We start from the raw sequence: 16127 nt of genomic DNA on the forward strand, positions 1-16127 counted from the left end.
AGTTATCATGAATAAGCACAAGGGAAAAGTTTGTAAACCTGCCACTGGGTGAGCCACATGTAGAAATAGCTAAGTGCTTACCCTTCCTGGATTGTTTTTTGTTTTACTGTCACAAGGGATGGTGGGATACACAGCTCCTCTGAGTTCCCAACTGGAGACTCTAACATGGAGAAAAGCAACTGTATTTTCATGGACTCTATCAGATGATACAGATGTGTTGAATGTAATCTATGCATTCTTTTTTCCCCCAATGAGCTAACACTATAAAATTGCAAGACTGCACACAAAAATCAAGACTTCCAGCTTCTCTTCCAAAGTCACAGTCAGCAAGACACAGTTCAGGAGGGCGATACTGGCTAGCAATTCATAGCAGCACCCATGTAAGGGGCAGGCACTGCCTGGTTCACCACTGCCTCCCTCCCATTCCCTGTATCTGGCCCACTCGGGGTATTCTCATCACCAGGAAGTGTCTACCCAGATACAGCTCCCTCCTGCCTCCCTGTCAGTGCTCTCTGTCACCTAACTGTCTCCATTCCTCCCACCAGTACACCTCTGCGCTCACCTACGATGGGGTGAAGGTGATGGCTGAGGCTTTCCAGAGCCTGAGGAGGCAAAGAATCGATATATCCCGCCGGGGAAATGCTGGGGACTGCCTGGCTAACCCAGCTGTGCCCTGGGGCCAGGGGATCGACATCCAGAGAGCCCTGCAGCAGGTGAGACTGGCAGTGTCTTCCCATCTTCTGGGAGCCTCATAGGGCATTTCAACATCAGTCTCAGCTGAAATGTTGCTATTTAAAAGGTGGAACATGCCTGTTTGGAGCACCACTGCACTGTGTGTGTGGCTCTTGGCATTACATGGAAGCTCATGTAGAAATTAAAAACAATAGTCATTCCTGGTAGTGTAAAAGCTGTATTTTCTGCTTAGGGACTATGCTAAAAAGGGATGGCAACGATTCTGTATTTGGAAAGGGGACTTAAAATACACAGGGATGAAACTGAACCACTTCAGTGGTCTCCTAGAGACTCTCCCGTCGTGCCCCGGCTTTTAGGATTTCTTCATGACCTTTGCTCTCTGTGCACATTTCATGAAGGAGCTCTGACAGTGTGTCTCAGTACTTGCAATTCATTTTCCTTGCTTCTCAGCATTGCAGTCATTAATTTTGTTTGCACTTAAGAACAGTTAAAGAGCAGGGACAGAAAATGGTCATGCCCGCTCCAATCAATTGCAAAGGATTTTGAGGCTGAATCCAGATTCAATAGGGAAGAGTATAAATCTCCAATTTGGAATATGTCTTCTGAAGAAGCAAGATGAAAAAATTATGCACGTGGGCTCTGTATTTAACATTCTTGACTTAGAAGAACCTAGGAACTTGCCCTCAGCTGCACAACCCTTTTAACTCCCTTGCCTCTCCCATCTTAATGACATCCCTGGGAGGATAGTCTGATACCACCATGATGCAGTGATGCAGCCTAGGAAGCAACCTGGGTGGCAAGAAGGGCTCTGAACCAGGAAGCAGGAGAGCTGGTTTCAAGTTCAGCTGGGTCCCTGGCTCTCTGTGTGACTTTGATATACCCTCTGTGTGACCTTGAGATCATTCAAATCCCCTACAGACTCCCCTTTATTTAGTCATGACAATGAGGAGGTGGGAGAGAGGGTTCCTGTGTCTCAACTGCCTCTAAGAATTCCAAGCATCTAATTATTTGTCCTGTGGTCTAACCCACATCTTTCTGGTTGTAATGTATACTCATTCTTCTGCTTCTGCCTTCAGTAGGATTTTCGAGGAGGCAGTTACCTTAGTCAAAAGAATAATGATTGCTTTTATTTGTCTTGGAGTCAATACAGGTGCCTGCCTCTCCAGCAGCCAATCACTGCTCCCCGACAGCATGCCCATGCCTGAGCCACACACTGGGGATGATATCAGAAGGCAAGACCTGCCTGCAAGAAATTCCCTTCCGTCTCTCCTGGGGGTGGGGAGGAACTAGTCACAAAAACAAAAATGAAAACAAAACCCAACATTCTGACCCTAAGATCAACTGTTCAAACTTATTCCTTTTCAAGATCCTTGTTCAGTACCCACAATCACAGAATATATTGGTGAAAGAGGTCTCAGAGAGTAATGATGTAATGATGCCCATTTTCCCTCACTTTGTAGCTGAGGCAGCCAGTCCAGAGTGGGTAGTGACTCGGAGTCTCACAACAGCTTAGCAAAGGTTGGACCAGACCCCATCCAGGGCTCCTCTCCCCAATCCAGGCCTGTCTTGTGGACCAAGGGGCCTTTGCTTGTACACACTGACCTCTGAGACCTTCTCACTTACAGACATGGCCACTGTCTCTTCACTTTGCTTTCCAGACCCATCTATTAAAGTAGTCACACCACTAGGGAACAATGGTGTACCCACAATGGGCTGGGTAAGTCCCAGTGACATTCAGTCCTTAGCACCAGGGTTAGGGGCTCAGGTTGTTGCCCTGACCACTGGCCTTTGAGTCACACTTTAGGCGGGGGCCTGTGGTTCCTCTTGTGTTAGAGCTGGAATGTCTGTGACTTAGGCCTGAAGGCCCAGCATCAGCTACCTGGAGGACTAGAATACTAGGGAGTCAAGTTCTAGAAATAATAGTAATACCAGTTATGATGTGTTAAGGGCTTATTAGGTACAAGATTCTGAACATACTTTACATGTTTGACCTCATTGAATCCTAAATATATTACTCTGAGGTAGCTACTCTTATTAATTGTGCTTTAAAAATGGAGAAGCTGAGCTTCAGAAATGCTAAAAATGTCTTCCCAAAATTATACAGCTAGTTAGTGGCAACACTGAAACTCCAATCCACGACTCTGCACACATACTGCTCTGCCCTGAAGCCCAGGGGAGACGCAAGAGCTGTGGCCCAGCCAGCAACAAACAGCACATGGTCTTGGGCAATATCTGTACATCCCTACCCCTCATCCTGCTATAATTTCCCTAGCAGCAGAGTGGAGATCATCAGCTGCCTGTCTGCCCCCTGTCTGACATCCAGGGAGCTGTTCTGAATATTAATGAGCCCTCAGTGCTCCAGGAAGGAGTAGGCATTAGAATGAGCACATGTAGGCTCTGGCTGGCAGAGAAGACCCAGCTCCCCAAATCAGGCTTAGCATCTGGGAGCCATAGATCCTCTGAGGATATGATTTTTTTTTAAAAAGAAGAAAAAAAAAGCTTTGGACTCTTTTGCCCATAAAAATGTACACATGTATATACATATATAATTGCATGACCAGGAGGTGGGGGAGAGGGCATAGTCACTCCTGGAAGCCCATCCCAGGACCTTAACTGAAGAATATCTGTTCTTCCTCTCACTCTTTGTGTGTTCACAATCTATTGGCCAACAATCAAGAATATCAACATGAAGGTATGCCCAGCATTTTATTAGTTGAGGTCTGGGATGAAGTGGGCAATAGGAGTGTAAAACAGTCCCTGCCTTTTGGACTCAAGACCCAATTTCAAAGGGAAGGCAAACTCCTGAGAAAGAATAGCTATAAAGGTGTGGATGATGAGCTAACTAACAGCTGGGCTCTTAGAGCTATGGATGGTCAGAGCAGACCAAGGATTGATCATAAAATCTCATTTAATCCTTAAAATAACCTTAAAATACATTGAACTCTAACTGGTCGCATTAAACAAATGGGGAAACAGTCATAGAGACATCATGCAATCTGCCATGGATAATTGGTATGAGACTTGAGACTGGGCCAAAATGTAGGTGCCCATTTGGATCATTAATGACATTGCTGTTTGGGAAAACGAGTCTAAAATCCAGTCATCAGCACATCTATCCCCATCTGTTTTTTCAAATGAGTCACTTAAGCTGGTACTTAGCAACCCTTGAACCTGAATGAATGGAAAAGCTTAAAATGGGCAGGAGATGGCCAAGGTGAGAAGAAGGCAAAGTTGCTGACAGATTGGAATTGCTTCCCTTTTCTTATTCTTTGTAGCAGGGTCTGTGCTTTGTTTTCTTTCTGAAAAGCAAAGCCAGAATAGACTTTCCAGAGTGAGATTTCTCCAGATTTCACCTGAGAGTGTGAAGAGCTTGCTATGTAATTTGCTCAGCACTGTGGGCCTGTCACGGCCTCCCACTGTGAATTCACACCACAAGGTGATGAGAGGGTCAGCCTCAGCCTCAGAGCAGACACACACACATTCTCTCTCTTTTTTCTCTCTTTCTCTCTCTCTCTCTCTCTCTCTCTCTCTCTCTCTCTTCTCTCTCTCTCTCACACACACACACACACACACACACACACACACACACACACACACACACCAACTATTCTTATACCTTCTGATGCCAGAGTAGTTGGTCACTGTCAGAAAAAAAGATAAAACACCGCAAGGCTTCCTTTTAAGCTCTTTGAAGAAGGGGGGAATAAACAGTGCTGGGGTACAAGGCCAACTTCGTATCGGTAACAACTAGAGACTCGCCTCTGTGGCCTTAGGCCAGACTGATCTAAGGACACACAGCTGGTCACCATTAGAGAATGTAGTTTCTGGTACCTGAGCCAATGATATGCAGTTAGACTCATCCTAAGTCTGAGGGTGTACTTGGGTAAGATTTATTGGTTACCTCCAGAGCAGTAGACTTGGCCCAAAATGCCTTGGATGCCCCTGTTGACCACTGGACCTTCAATCTGAGCTTAAGAGACCATGAACGTTTAATCTGACTCCTTTGTGGAGAAGAAATCCCATGCAGCATTCTTTGGGGTTCCAGTACAAATTTTGTTTTAACCAACTGAGACCTTCTGAAAGCCTGGTCTGCTCTCTTAACATAAAGACTTTTCTCAGGTGCTTTTAACTTTTCATAACACTTTCATTTGCTGTGTCATTTAAGGTACTTGGGGCAGGAATTTTAGAAACTGGAGGCTTAGAGTGGTGAATTGCCCAAGGTCACTCAGCTGTTCAGAGGAAAGCTGGGGGAAACTTTAGGTCTCCCAATTCCAGGTCTTTAGATGCCCAAGTATTTTATTCCCTGGCCTCACAAAATATTCAGAAACTATATCCAAGCACAGCCCAAAGCACCATAAGGCTGGCTTCTAGTCTAGGTCTTCTCCTGACTTTCCAAGGATAGCACACCAGCCCCTTTCCTTAGCAGGCCTCCTTCAGTTTCTTCATCTGAAGGGTATGTGTCTGAGGGATGGACTTAGATCCATTGCTATTGTTAGCCTACAGTGATAGAAAATAAAAATGTTTTCAGAATGAATCTTAGTTTAGTAGGAAAGAGAACTGTGCTCTAGTAGTGATACCTGCTATGGGCAAGGGAGTAGAGAGTTCTTTAGTATTGATGCTACTCCAGGACCCCATCCTGTGTAACATTCTGGGGTTCTGAATTTTAACTTCAGCAAAAAAAGCCAACAGAGTTGAAGAACACTTTGTGAGTTCATTGGCTGCCACTTGACTTTGTTTTCCAGGTGCGGTTTGAAGGCCTGACAGGAAATGTGCAGTTCAATGAGAAAGGACGCCGGACCAACTATACCCTCCATGTGATTGAAATGAAGCATGATGGCATCCGGAAGGTAAAAGTCCCTTTGCTTCCTTTCCATATGGAGGAGAGAGGGCTGAGCCTCAGAGGCTTGGGCCAGAGCTGAGGGCTTTGTGAGCCCACCTTTTGGAGAGACTCAGGAAATGAGAATTCTAGACTCAGCTATGCCACGAACCAGCTGAAACTCTGGGCAGGTCAGTTCCTCTCTCTGAGAATAGATTCTCTCATCTGCAAAATGGAGATACAAATCTAGGCCTTGTCTCGGGGTTCTTGTGAAGATCCAAGAGATGGTCAAGTACCTTAAAAATATAAAGTAATATATATATGTACAAAATGCGACTGCTATTCCTGAGGGAGTCTGAAGTCAGATCTTGACAATGGTGTTACTGATGTAGTTAACCATCCTGTCCTAATTCACACTTGGTCACATTTACTCCATGTTCCATACAGAAGTAGGAATGAAAAAATATATCTGTGTGTGTGTATATATGTAATATATAACATATGTGGATATTCAAATCTCTAGAATAACATTTAAATCCTTGAAAAAAGCATTCAGAATTGTGTCAGATCCTATGTGCTCTGCACTCCACCAATGTCTCTGACCTTGACCCTTGACACTCCCTTCCTCTCTCTACTCATCATGCTGATCAATTTTCACTTTCTTGAATACACCATGTTCTTTCTCACTTTCATACACATCCCCTGTGCCCAGGCCAGGATTTAAATCTCTGCTTTACTCTTTACCAGGCATGTGACCTTAAACAAGTTATTTAGCCTCCCTGGACCTCAGTGATATCATCTCCAAAAGGGAGATAATGTCCTTACCTCACAGGGTTACTGTCAGTGTTAAATGAAACAATGCCTGCTACTTCCAGTGTCTGTAGTGAGGGAGTCTCAAAAGTAGTACCTGAAGTGTAATGGACATTCAACCCATATTGTTTGTCTGTCTGTCTGTCTGTTTCAACTCCATTCTTTAAGCCACAGGGATTTTTTTATTTTGGTCAGTCTTGAATTTGCATGAGTCAAGCTGTGTAAGCCCATAAAATGGATAAATTAGCAAACAGAAAAAAAAACAGAGTAACCTTAAAATCCACAAGCAAATGGTTGTGCTTTATTTTTCTGACCCTGAGCCTGTTTTTCAACTTACTTTCCAATGACTAAATCCTTTCTTAGAATGTGAGCTTAAGCATCCTTTGTTTACAGGGGATCTGAATTTCAGAAAATCAATTTCCCTACATGTGTGACTTTAGGACTTTTCCTCAATCAGCCTCCTAGCAAAGTAATTTCTGAGATTTAAGGGTGACCTAGTTGGGCTGGCTTCAGTGAGCATGACACGACCATACCTGATGGAGGTAATAAAGAAGCGTTACTGCTTGATTTGGGGCTATGGGAACATTCCTGATATTCAGGTGTATCCTGCCCAATGACGTGCCAACATACTTTCTAGGTTCTGTGTCCAATTTGACATCCCACTGAAATGTGTGTGCTCTAAAGCTTACGAGCTTTAAATGCTAGAATTGGCACTGGCTCTCCTCAAGCTAATCCTCAGGAAATCCCATTCAGAGATTCCACTTCACTGTGGGGTACTAATGTGTAGGGATCTCTATCCCAACAGAATACCTTGTAAATTCGGGCGAGATGACAAATTCTGATAAATGACTGCCAAGGGAGGAGTGTAGAGAAAATTCTCCAAGGCTTTTCATCAAGGGGCCAGCATTATTGATTTCACTACCCTTTCCCATCACCCTTGGTCCTGGAGCTAGTTTGGGACCTTATTACAAACATCTACTTCTCATTTCAACTTGATTTGAGTATTTCTGCCCTGCCCCAAGTTTATTATTCCTAGTTCTGATCCTGTGTATAACTGGAAATGAAAGAAGACTAAAGTGACATGAAGCCCTGCTGATGTCAGGAGTAATTTAATGTTCCAAAGAATTTGCAACCCTCCATTTCATATATCCTTTGGATGTTTTGCTTTAAATCCTCACTACCCAACATTAGACATACCACATCCTGTTATCACTCTAAGACAGAACTTCAATCCCAGTACTTTTCTCCATTACCACTGCTGATCCCAGAGCCTACACCACCTCCACACCTGCCTGGACCCATTCAGAGCCTCCTTTCCAACCACCAGTCCTGCTGTCTATGTTCCTGCCTCTCTATAAGAGGATCCTACTTTTTTTCACCACAAGAGCTGGGATAATAATTTTCAAATATGTATCAGGTTATATTGCTCCCCTGCTTCAAACTTTTCAGTAGCTTTCTATTGCAGATAAAATATAATATAATGCCTTACCATGGCCTTCAGAACCCTAGATGCTTCTTCCCTGTGAACATCAGCTCTTGATCCTTTTTCTCTAGCTCAGTGCTCCACAGCTATACTGGCATCTTTCTGTTTCTGTACCTGGCATTCCCTATCATTGCACTTCCATGTGCTGTGTCTCTCCTGGTCCTTCAGATCTCAGCTCAGGTGAAGTCACGTTGCAGAGCCCATCCCTGACTGAGGTATTTAAAGGAGCCCCCACCCACCCAGCACAGTAACTATTCCATTTTATTTCTTCAGAGTATTTATTTCTTCTGATGTATTCTTGTTGGTTCATTGATCTAGATCAGGGTTGGCAAACTTCAGCCTGTAGGCCAAATCCAGCCTACTGCCTGTTTTTATACAGTCTGTGAGCTAATGGTTTTACATTTTTAAATGGTTGAACTAAATCAAAAGAGGACTACTTCATGATGTGAAAATTATATGAAATTAAAGTATTAATGTCCATAAATAAAGTCTTTTTGGAACACAGCCACACTCATTTGTTTATATTTTGTCTCTGGCTGCTTCTGCATCATACCAGCAGAGATGAGGAGGTACAGCAGAGATGAGATGACCCACCAAGCTTACAGTATTTATTGTCTGGCTCTTTACAGATGAAGTGTGCAGATCCCTGGTTTAGATATGTATTCTCTTTCCTCCCCGCTTTTCCACCTCCTTAATACTAAAACATTCAAAAGAAAGGACTATGTGTCTAAAAGCAGGACTAAAATGTCTAAAAGCAGGGACCATAGGTGTGTTATTTACTACATCCACAGTAAGCACATGCAAAAAAGTGGTTGTTTATTAGATGAGTGGGCAGTTTACTGAATGTTGCTGGGAAACCAGGGAGCATAATATTTTCATAGATCTGCCAGAAAATGAGGAGAAACAAAAATGCTGGGAAAGTCAATGAAAGAACTCCTCAAGCAGGACTCAAGGTCACACGTAAATGCATTAAGTTTAAGTTCTTTAAGTATGTAGTTAAAATAACCCTAGGTGTAGTAATAGATATACTCTGAAATCTCAGGAGTTGAATGCAGTAAAAGCTTAATTCTTGTTCACCTGGTGACCAGTTTTTGGGCTGAGGGCTCTGGTTAAGACTCAGGCTTAGGGAGGCTCCACTGTCTGCTTGGGTTTTTCTGGCTATCAACATCCAGCCAGCAGACAGGAAAGAGAGAAAGTGGAAACTGTGCTGCAGTTTTGGTGGAGTCAGGCTAGGAGAGCTATGCATCACTTCTGCTGCATTCCATTGGTTAGAACCCAATCACCTGACCCACCTCAATGCAAGGCAGGCTGGGAAATGAAATTGCTGACTAGGTAGCCACTTTCACCAACACTTCTATGTCATGATAGGTGAACAAGAATCTGGGTGGTCACTTAGTTGTCTTTGCCACAATAGGCCACTTACTTTTTAAAATGTATTATAATGGACTTATTTTTGGGCTTCAGGGGCTGTGGCTTCAAAGGCAGCCAAGAGAAACAAATGTATAAATTTGATTTAATGACTGTGCAAGGTAGATCAATTGAATTTAATTGTTCTATGATTATCTCCTTTTTTAGACTTCATTCACTTAAAAAAAAATCTGATCTATCATCTAGACTCATTTCCTACATTCAAAGAATCTTTAGAGGTAGATGGAAAACAGAAGATCAAAAATGATAACTGGCCCCAGGAGAAGACCTCTCACTGTCAGAATTATTTAAATCCTCTCCTGAACAGTGGGCCCCAATCTTTACCAAACTACTGGCTCTGATTTATATTCAGAGAGAATCAAAGTTCCTGCATATCCTCAGTAGAGAATCAAAGTGCTATATAATAATCCAACCCATTTCTCTAAGAAAGGGAAATTTGCTCTCTCATCTCCAAAGTGCAATGTCTCTTCAAAAATCTTTGCCAGCTTTTTTTAAAAAAAATCAAACTGTGGAACCAGATTTCTCACCCTGCTAGATTACATGAAGTACAAGCTGGGTCTTGGCAGCACACTGCTCTTCTGACTGGTGATATTGTTTTATTTCCCTATAAGAAGGTTAGGAATAAAATAAGCTTGCTCATAACATTTAACTATTCCTCTAGCTTTTGATATCAAAGGATCTGTATATAGGCCAACCTATACAATAATTTTTATAGATTCCAATTTAACACTAGTGCTGTGATACCAGCTTTAAAGGACCACTGTCCTTTTTGTAAAATTAAAACTATTTATTTATTTTTTCCATTATAGTTTACATTCAATATTATTTTTATTAGTTTCAGGTGCACAGCATAGTGGTTAGATATCATATACATTACAAAGTATTCCCCCTAATATTTCTAGTACTCACCTGGCACCATACATAGTTATCACAAAATTATTGACTGTATTTCCTATGCTGTATTTTATATCCTTGTGACTATTTCATAACTACCAATCTGTACTTTTTAATCCCTTTACCTTTTTTACTCAGTCACCTCACCTTCTCCCCTCTGGCAATCATCACTCTGCTCTCTGTATCTATGAGTCTGTTTCTGTGTTGTTGTTCATTTATATTGTTCTTTAGATTCCACATATAAGTGAAATCATATGGTATTTGTCTTTCTCTGACTGACGTGTTTCACTTAGCACAATACCCTCTAGGTAAGGACTACTATTCTTAAAAATTAAAGTCTCTTTCCAAGCCATGTAAATCTGATCTGTGCAGATTTAACTTGTTTTGTTTTCTCCTGTCTTTTATTAAAATAACTTGATATTTTAGAGCAGTGTTTTGTGGTTTGGGGACCACTTATCCTTGGACATTTTGCATATAAAGAGGGTTACATTGTCAAATATGTTTGAAAAATGCTCCACAATATCTATGCCTTGTGGTGATTGATAATGTTCGATAGCAAGTTGAAACTGAAATGTCTTGCAATATAGAAGCCTGTTAGCCTTCAATCAGGCATTACCCTACTGAATAGACTATTACTTTTTAGTCTCCTGACAACAATATGAACGACACACTGTGCTCATTGTTGTACGTGCACTGAGTCCTCACAGCAGCCCCATGAGACAGGTATTACTGTATCCATTCTACAAAGCAGGAAAGGAGGCCCACTGAGGTCAAGCAACTGGCCCAATGTCATACAGGTAGTAATTAGGGAAGTCTTCCTTTTAAACCAGATTTGTCTGATACTAAAGATCAATCTCTTAACCATCAAGCTCCCACTTTTTAAAATAACACCAATTAATACACTATAGATTTTAGAGAAATTAGTTGCTGAGCTTCCTCCTCATCCCTGGACTGCCACCCTCCTCCCATGAAAGTGGTGAGAGGCTTCACAGATGCCCTAGGGTTCCATCGACAACCAGCCAAGCAAAGGGAGGGAGGCAAAACTGCACCGTGGTCTTGAGCAAGTCCCCTGGTCTCTGAGCCTCTGTTTTCCTCTCTGTTAAAAGAAGGGGTTGAAAGAACTGATTGCTCAGGCTTCTCTTCCAGCTCAATATTCTGGAAATATAAGTTTCTGATTCTTGTGTCCCTAGAGAGCAATGTCTTCTTCCATGATGACTAAAAGTGCCCTACACAGGTAACATCACCCTCATCCTACACTGAGGGTCAGTCTTGACCTAGTGCCCTGAGAGACGGGCTCCTTCTTCAGGCCTCTGAAATGTCTCAGCACCTGTCTGGTCAACAGTCTCCATGTTGGATACACTCATTCATTCAATAAACATTTCTTGTGCTGCTTCTCTGGAAAAGAATATGCATGCTAAGAAGGGGCTTCTAGAATGACTAGACCTCCAGCCTTGTCCACAAGGAGCCCGCATCATCGTGGAGAAATGGGGACCGACCTGCAATCAGCTAGACCACAGGGCCAGTAGGAACCTACACCAGGCACTCAGGTGTTGTCTGGAAGCTTATTGGCACAGGGTAGGGTCTGGCCCTACTCTTAGCTTTCCTGGCTCAGATACTAGCTCCGCGACTCTCCTGTGGTCTTGGAAAAGTTACTTCACTTCTCTACATCTCAGTTTTTTCACATTTAAAATGAGAATGATAATTACCCACTTCAAAGGTTTTTGTGAGGATGAACGGAGTTAAAACATTAAAAGCACTTAGAAGAGTGCCTGAAAATAATAAGCATTTGACAGAAGTTAACTAATAATTTCCAGCGCAGGACCAAATTCTCTTTTAGCAAGAACAGCATAGTGGTGAAAAGCTGCCTCTGGGAACAGATTGCCATGGTTCCAGACCAAGCTCAGTCACTTCCCAGCTTCTGATGTAGCAATAATATAATCAATGTTGGTAATTATTATTATTGTTAATGACAATGATGTTGCAGGGAGAATTGATCATTTACAACTGAGGGGACTGGGAATGACATCAGGGTGAAGGTGACATTTGAGTTGACCATTGGCACATGCCTCTGAGATGTGGAGAACTGAAGTATAGCCAGCAGAATGACCACAAAACAAAATACAACTGTCTACAGACATATGTAGACAGAGATAGAAACAGAGACGGTATGTGTGTGTATGTATATTAACCATGCCATTTCAGTCTTCTCAAGCCTTCCATGATCCCCTGTTGCCTTCAGAATAAAGTCTACACTGTTTAGCCATTCATTCCTCATGACCTTGAGGCCTACCTCCTCCTGCTGCCTTTTTCCCAGCATAGGGTTCCCACACTAGGTTTCTGCTTCTCTGAGCTCCTTAGGCCCTAGCTATCTGAACCACTCACTTGCTACTTCTGGAGCCACAAGTATGTGTGTGTCAAGTCTTCCAAAGTAGACTGAAGGAATTGTCAGAATAAGAACCATTTCATAGACTTCTTTGTATTTCTCTCAGTGCCACAATACAATCTCAGAGCCTTGCACACAGTAGGGACCTAATAAACATTTTGTCAAACACCTTGGAAAATGTGTCAGTATAAATAACTTACTGATTTTTTAAAATAATGTTAGCTGATATTTTTAGGCACTGCTATATGCTCAGTATTATAATAGTTTATAATTGGAAATAAGATAAATAAATAAAGGATAAAATAGCCATCACCTAAGAGGTTGAATCTATATGGAAAAATACAGTTAACCTAAAAAGAAAGTAAAAGGAATGTAATGCTTAATTATATGATTCCAACTACAATTCAGAATGGGCTCAGGTAGAGAAGGGTTAATAGGCATAGGGGACAAAGAGGTTTGGCCTTGTGAACAACTACAGGGAATTAAGCCCTGGCTTGCACTATATAAAACAGTTTAGCTGTGCAAACACTTAAACTCTCACCCCTCAAAGAGTGCAGTTTCCAGGCTTAGCCCATCATGGTGAGGATGTTCATGGAGGTGAGGCTGGAAGAACCTGAACAGAATCTATTCTAGACCCATGGTCGGCAAACCGCGGCTCGTGAGCCACATGCGGCTCTTTGGCCCCTTCAGTGTGGCTCTTCCACAAAATACCACGTGCAGGCATGCACGTACAGTGCGATTGAAACTTCGTGGCCCATGCGCAGAAGTCGGTATTTTGTGGAAGAGCTGGTATTTTGTGGAAGAGCCACACTCAAGGGGACAAAGAGCTGCATGTGGCTCGCGAGCCGCGGTTTGCCAAACCACAGTTTGTTGACCACTGATCTAAACTCTTACTTTTATCTACCAACTAGAGGCCTGATGCACGAAATTTGTGCAAGAGTAGGCCTTCACAGCCCTGGCTGCCTTGGCCCTTGCAGCCATGGTTGCCCCACGGTCCTGCAGCCCTGCGGCCCCACCTCCTGCCCACTGGGCGTTCCGGAAGGTTGTTCTGCTGTCCAGTCTAATTAGCATATTAATTCTTTATTACATAGGATACTTTAGAGTCTGGTGTGTTCAGTATTGCATGGTGTGACACTGAGCTTCTTGCTTTCCTGTCTGGTATCAGCTGGTGGCTCAGAGTATGCCAGTTCTAAGGATCCTGGCTCAACTTATGTCACCACCTGCTCTCATTAACAGATTGGTTACTGGAATGAAGATGACAAGTTTGTCCCTGCAGCCACTGATGCTCAAGCCGGGGGAGATAATTCAAGTGTCCAGAATAGAACGTACATCGTCACTACTATCCTAGTGAGTACTCACTCCTTTATCAAGGCTGTCCTATCTGGAATGCAAGCTACACCTGTACAAAGGATTTCCCCAGGAGTGCAAGCTGGTCATTCTTGCCAAAACTGTGCCATAGGTAGAAAGATGGAGTAAAAAAAATTTCCTGGAAGTCAGATACTTTATTCACTCCGGCTCTGCCATGATTTCACTTTGCGCCCATGGATAAGTCACTTAGCCTCCTTTGAGTCATAGTTTCCCCATAAATAAAACATACTCAGATTCCACCCTCCCCCAGTAAAATCCGTTTTCAAAGAAAGTCTTCCAAGGTCCAGCTCCTACAGGGGATATAAGTGAAGCTGCAATGATTTTCAATGATTGATCTTGAGTCTAGTTAGAGTCCACATCCCAAACACAGTGCCCCAAGAGGTACCTCCAAAAAATTCAAGAACTTTTGAAACATAATTTGAAAAGCTGTGCACCACATCTCAATGGTGAAACATTATTATTTTAACCATTTGTTTCCTTAACTCAAGAAGTTTTGTGATGGGGGAGAAGGAATGCAAGGAGTAGATTTAGGGGCTAGAGAGAGTTACCCAAAGTTAACCAATGTTGGTGACATCCTCCTCTGCCACTCGGAAGTCTTCCCTAACCATCAGTAATTGCATAATCCACATTCTCTGTCTCCCCATTTCTCCATCAGGAAGATCCTTATGTGATGCTCAAGAAGAACGCCAACCAGTTCGAGGGCAATGACCGCTATGAGGGCTACTGTGTGGAGCTGGCAGCAGAGATTGCCAAGCATGTGGGCTACTCCTATCGTCTTGAGATTGTCAGTGATGGAAAATATGGAGCCCGTGACCCTGACACAAAGGCTTGGAATGGCATGGTGGGAGAGCTTGTCTACGGAGTAAGTTCCCCACAGGGAGGGAAATTTCAGAGCAGAGGCAAAAGGTTTGAAAGGAAATAATTTGGTGGGTGGCTGGTCATGCCCACAGATGACTATTAGACTCCATAATTTTGCATTTTGCATTGCTGCTGATTAAAAGGTCAGGTGCCAAAATCCAGTGTCTTAAGACATTCTCTGTTCAGGTTTCTGGTTAAAGTTCCCTCAACCAAACTCAGTTCAATCTTGTGACCAGGATGTATTGTCACTTTATTTATGGCTCCTTCAATATAAAGTCATGTATGGCTCAAAGTCACTTATGGTTCCCTCAAGATAACTTTCTTCCCTGGTGTTAGATGAACCCAGATCCAACTTTATCATCATTTGCCCCAATACTCCCTTGTCCTACACCTTCCATTTCAGCCAAAGCACCTCAGAGTGTTCTCTAGAGTGCTCTCTCCCATTCCACACCTCTAAAAGCTTATCCCTTCTCCAAAGCCTGTATCAAATATCACTTTTTCCAAAGTTTCTTTTCTTTCTCCCCATAACAGATACAAACTCTCCTTCTTAACTATTCTTGCCTTTTCCTGTAAAATTTAGTTTCTGCTTAAGTTATAGCTTACACTGACTTGTATAACACTTATCCGTGGGGTAGGTCTACTTCATCTTTATATCTTTCATTAGAGGCCCAATGCACGAAATTCATGCACTCGGGGGGGGAGGGGGGTCCCTCAGCCTGGCCTGCACCCTCTCGCAGTCTGGGAGCCCTCGGGGGATGTCAAACTGCTGGTTTAAGTGGGCCTAAGCCGGCAGTCAAGCATCCTTAGTGCTGCGGTGGAGGTGGGAGAGGCTCCTGCCACCACCGCTATGCTCATCAGCCTGAGCCTGGCTCAGGGCTTCTGGCTGGGTTGTGCTCCCCCTGTGGGAGTGCACTGACCACCAGGGGAAGCTCCTGCGTTGAATGTCTGCCCCCTGGTGGTCAGTGTGCATCATAGCGACCAGTCATTCTGCATTTTGGTCGATTTGCATATTAGCCTTTTATTATATAGCACTAGAGGCCCGGTGCATGAAATTCGTGGATGGGTGGGGGGGTATCCCTCAGCCCAGCCTGCACCCTCTCCAATCTGAGATCCCTCGGGAGATGTCCGACTGCCCGTTTAGGCCCATCCTTCTCACAATCCAGGACTGCTGGCTCCCAACCACTTGCCTGCCTGCCTGCCTGATTGCCCCTAACTGCTTCTGCCTGCCAGCCTGATCACCCCCTAACCACTACCCTGCCAACCTGATCAATGCCTAACTGCTCCCCTGTCGGCCCGATCTCCCTCAACTGCCCTCCCCTGCCGGCCCGATTGCCCCCAACTGCCCTCCCCTGCAGGCCTGGTTGCCCCCAACTGCCCTCCCCTGCAGGCCTGGT

The 16127-nt window shown here is 43.6% G+C and overlaps 1 protein-coding gene across 2 annotated transcripts in view; it reads left to right on the top strand.

Annotated features, from left to right (window-relative positions):
- GRIA1 (glutamate receptor, ionotropic, AMPA 1) overlaps positions 1-16127 on the top strand; it is a 273885-nt gene that overhangs the window by 167999 nt on the left and 89759 nt on the right. For both annotated transcript variants that reach the window (XM_005870514.2, XM_005870513.2), the window contains exons 7-10: positions 546-713; positions 5436-5540; positions 13744-13854; positions 14531-14737. In XM_005870514.2, the coding sequence (XP_005870576.1) occupies positions 546-713; positions 5436-5540; positions 13744-13854; positions 14531-14737 (591 nt within the window). The remainder of the gene's footprint in view (positions 1-545; positions 714-5435; positions 5541-13743; positions 13855-14530; positions 14738-16127) is intronic.

This window comes from Myotis brandtii, unplaced genomic scaffold (assembly GCF_000412655.1).
Source record: "Myotis brandtii unplaced genomic scaffold, ASM41265v1 scaffold32, whole genome shotgun sequence".
Taxonomy (NCBI): domain Eukaryota; kingdom Metazoa; phylum Chordata; class Mammalia; order Chiroptera; family Vespertilionidae; genus Myotis; species Myotis brandtii.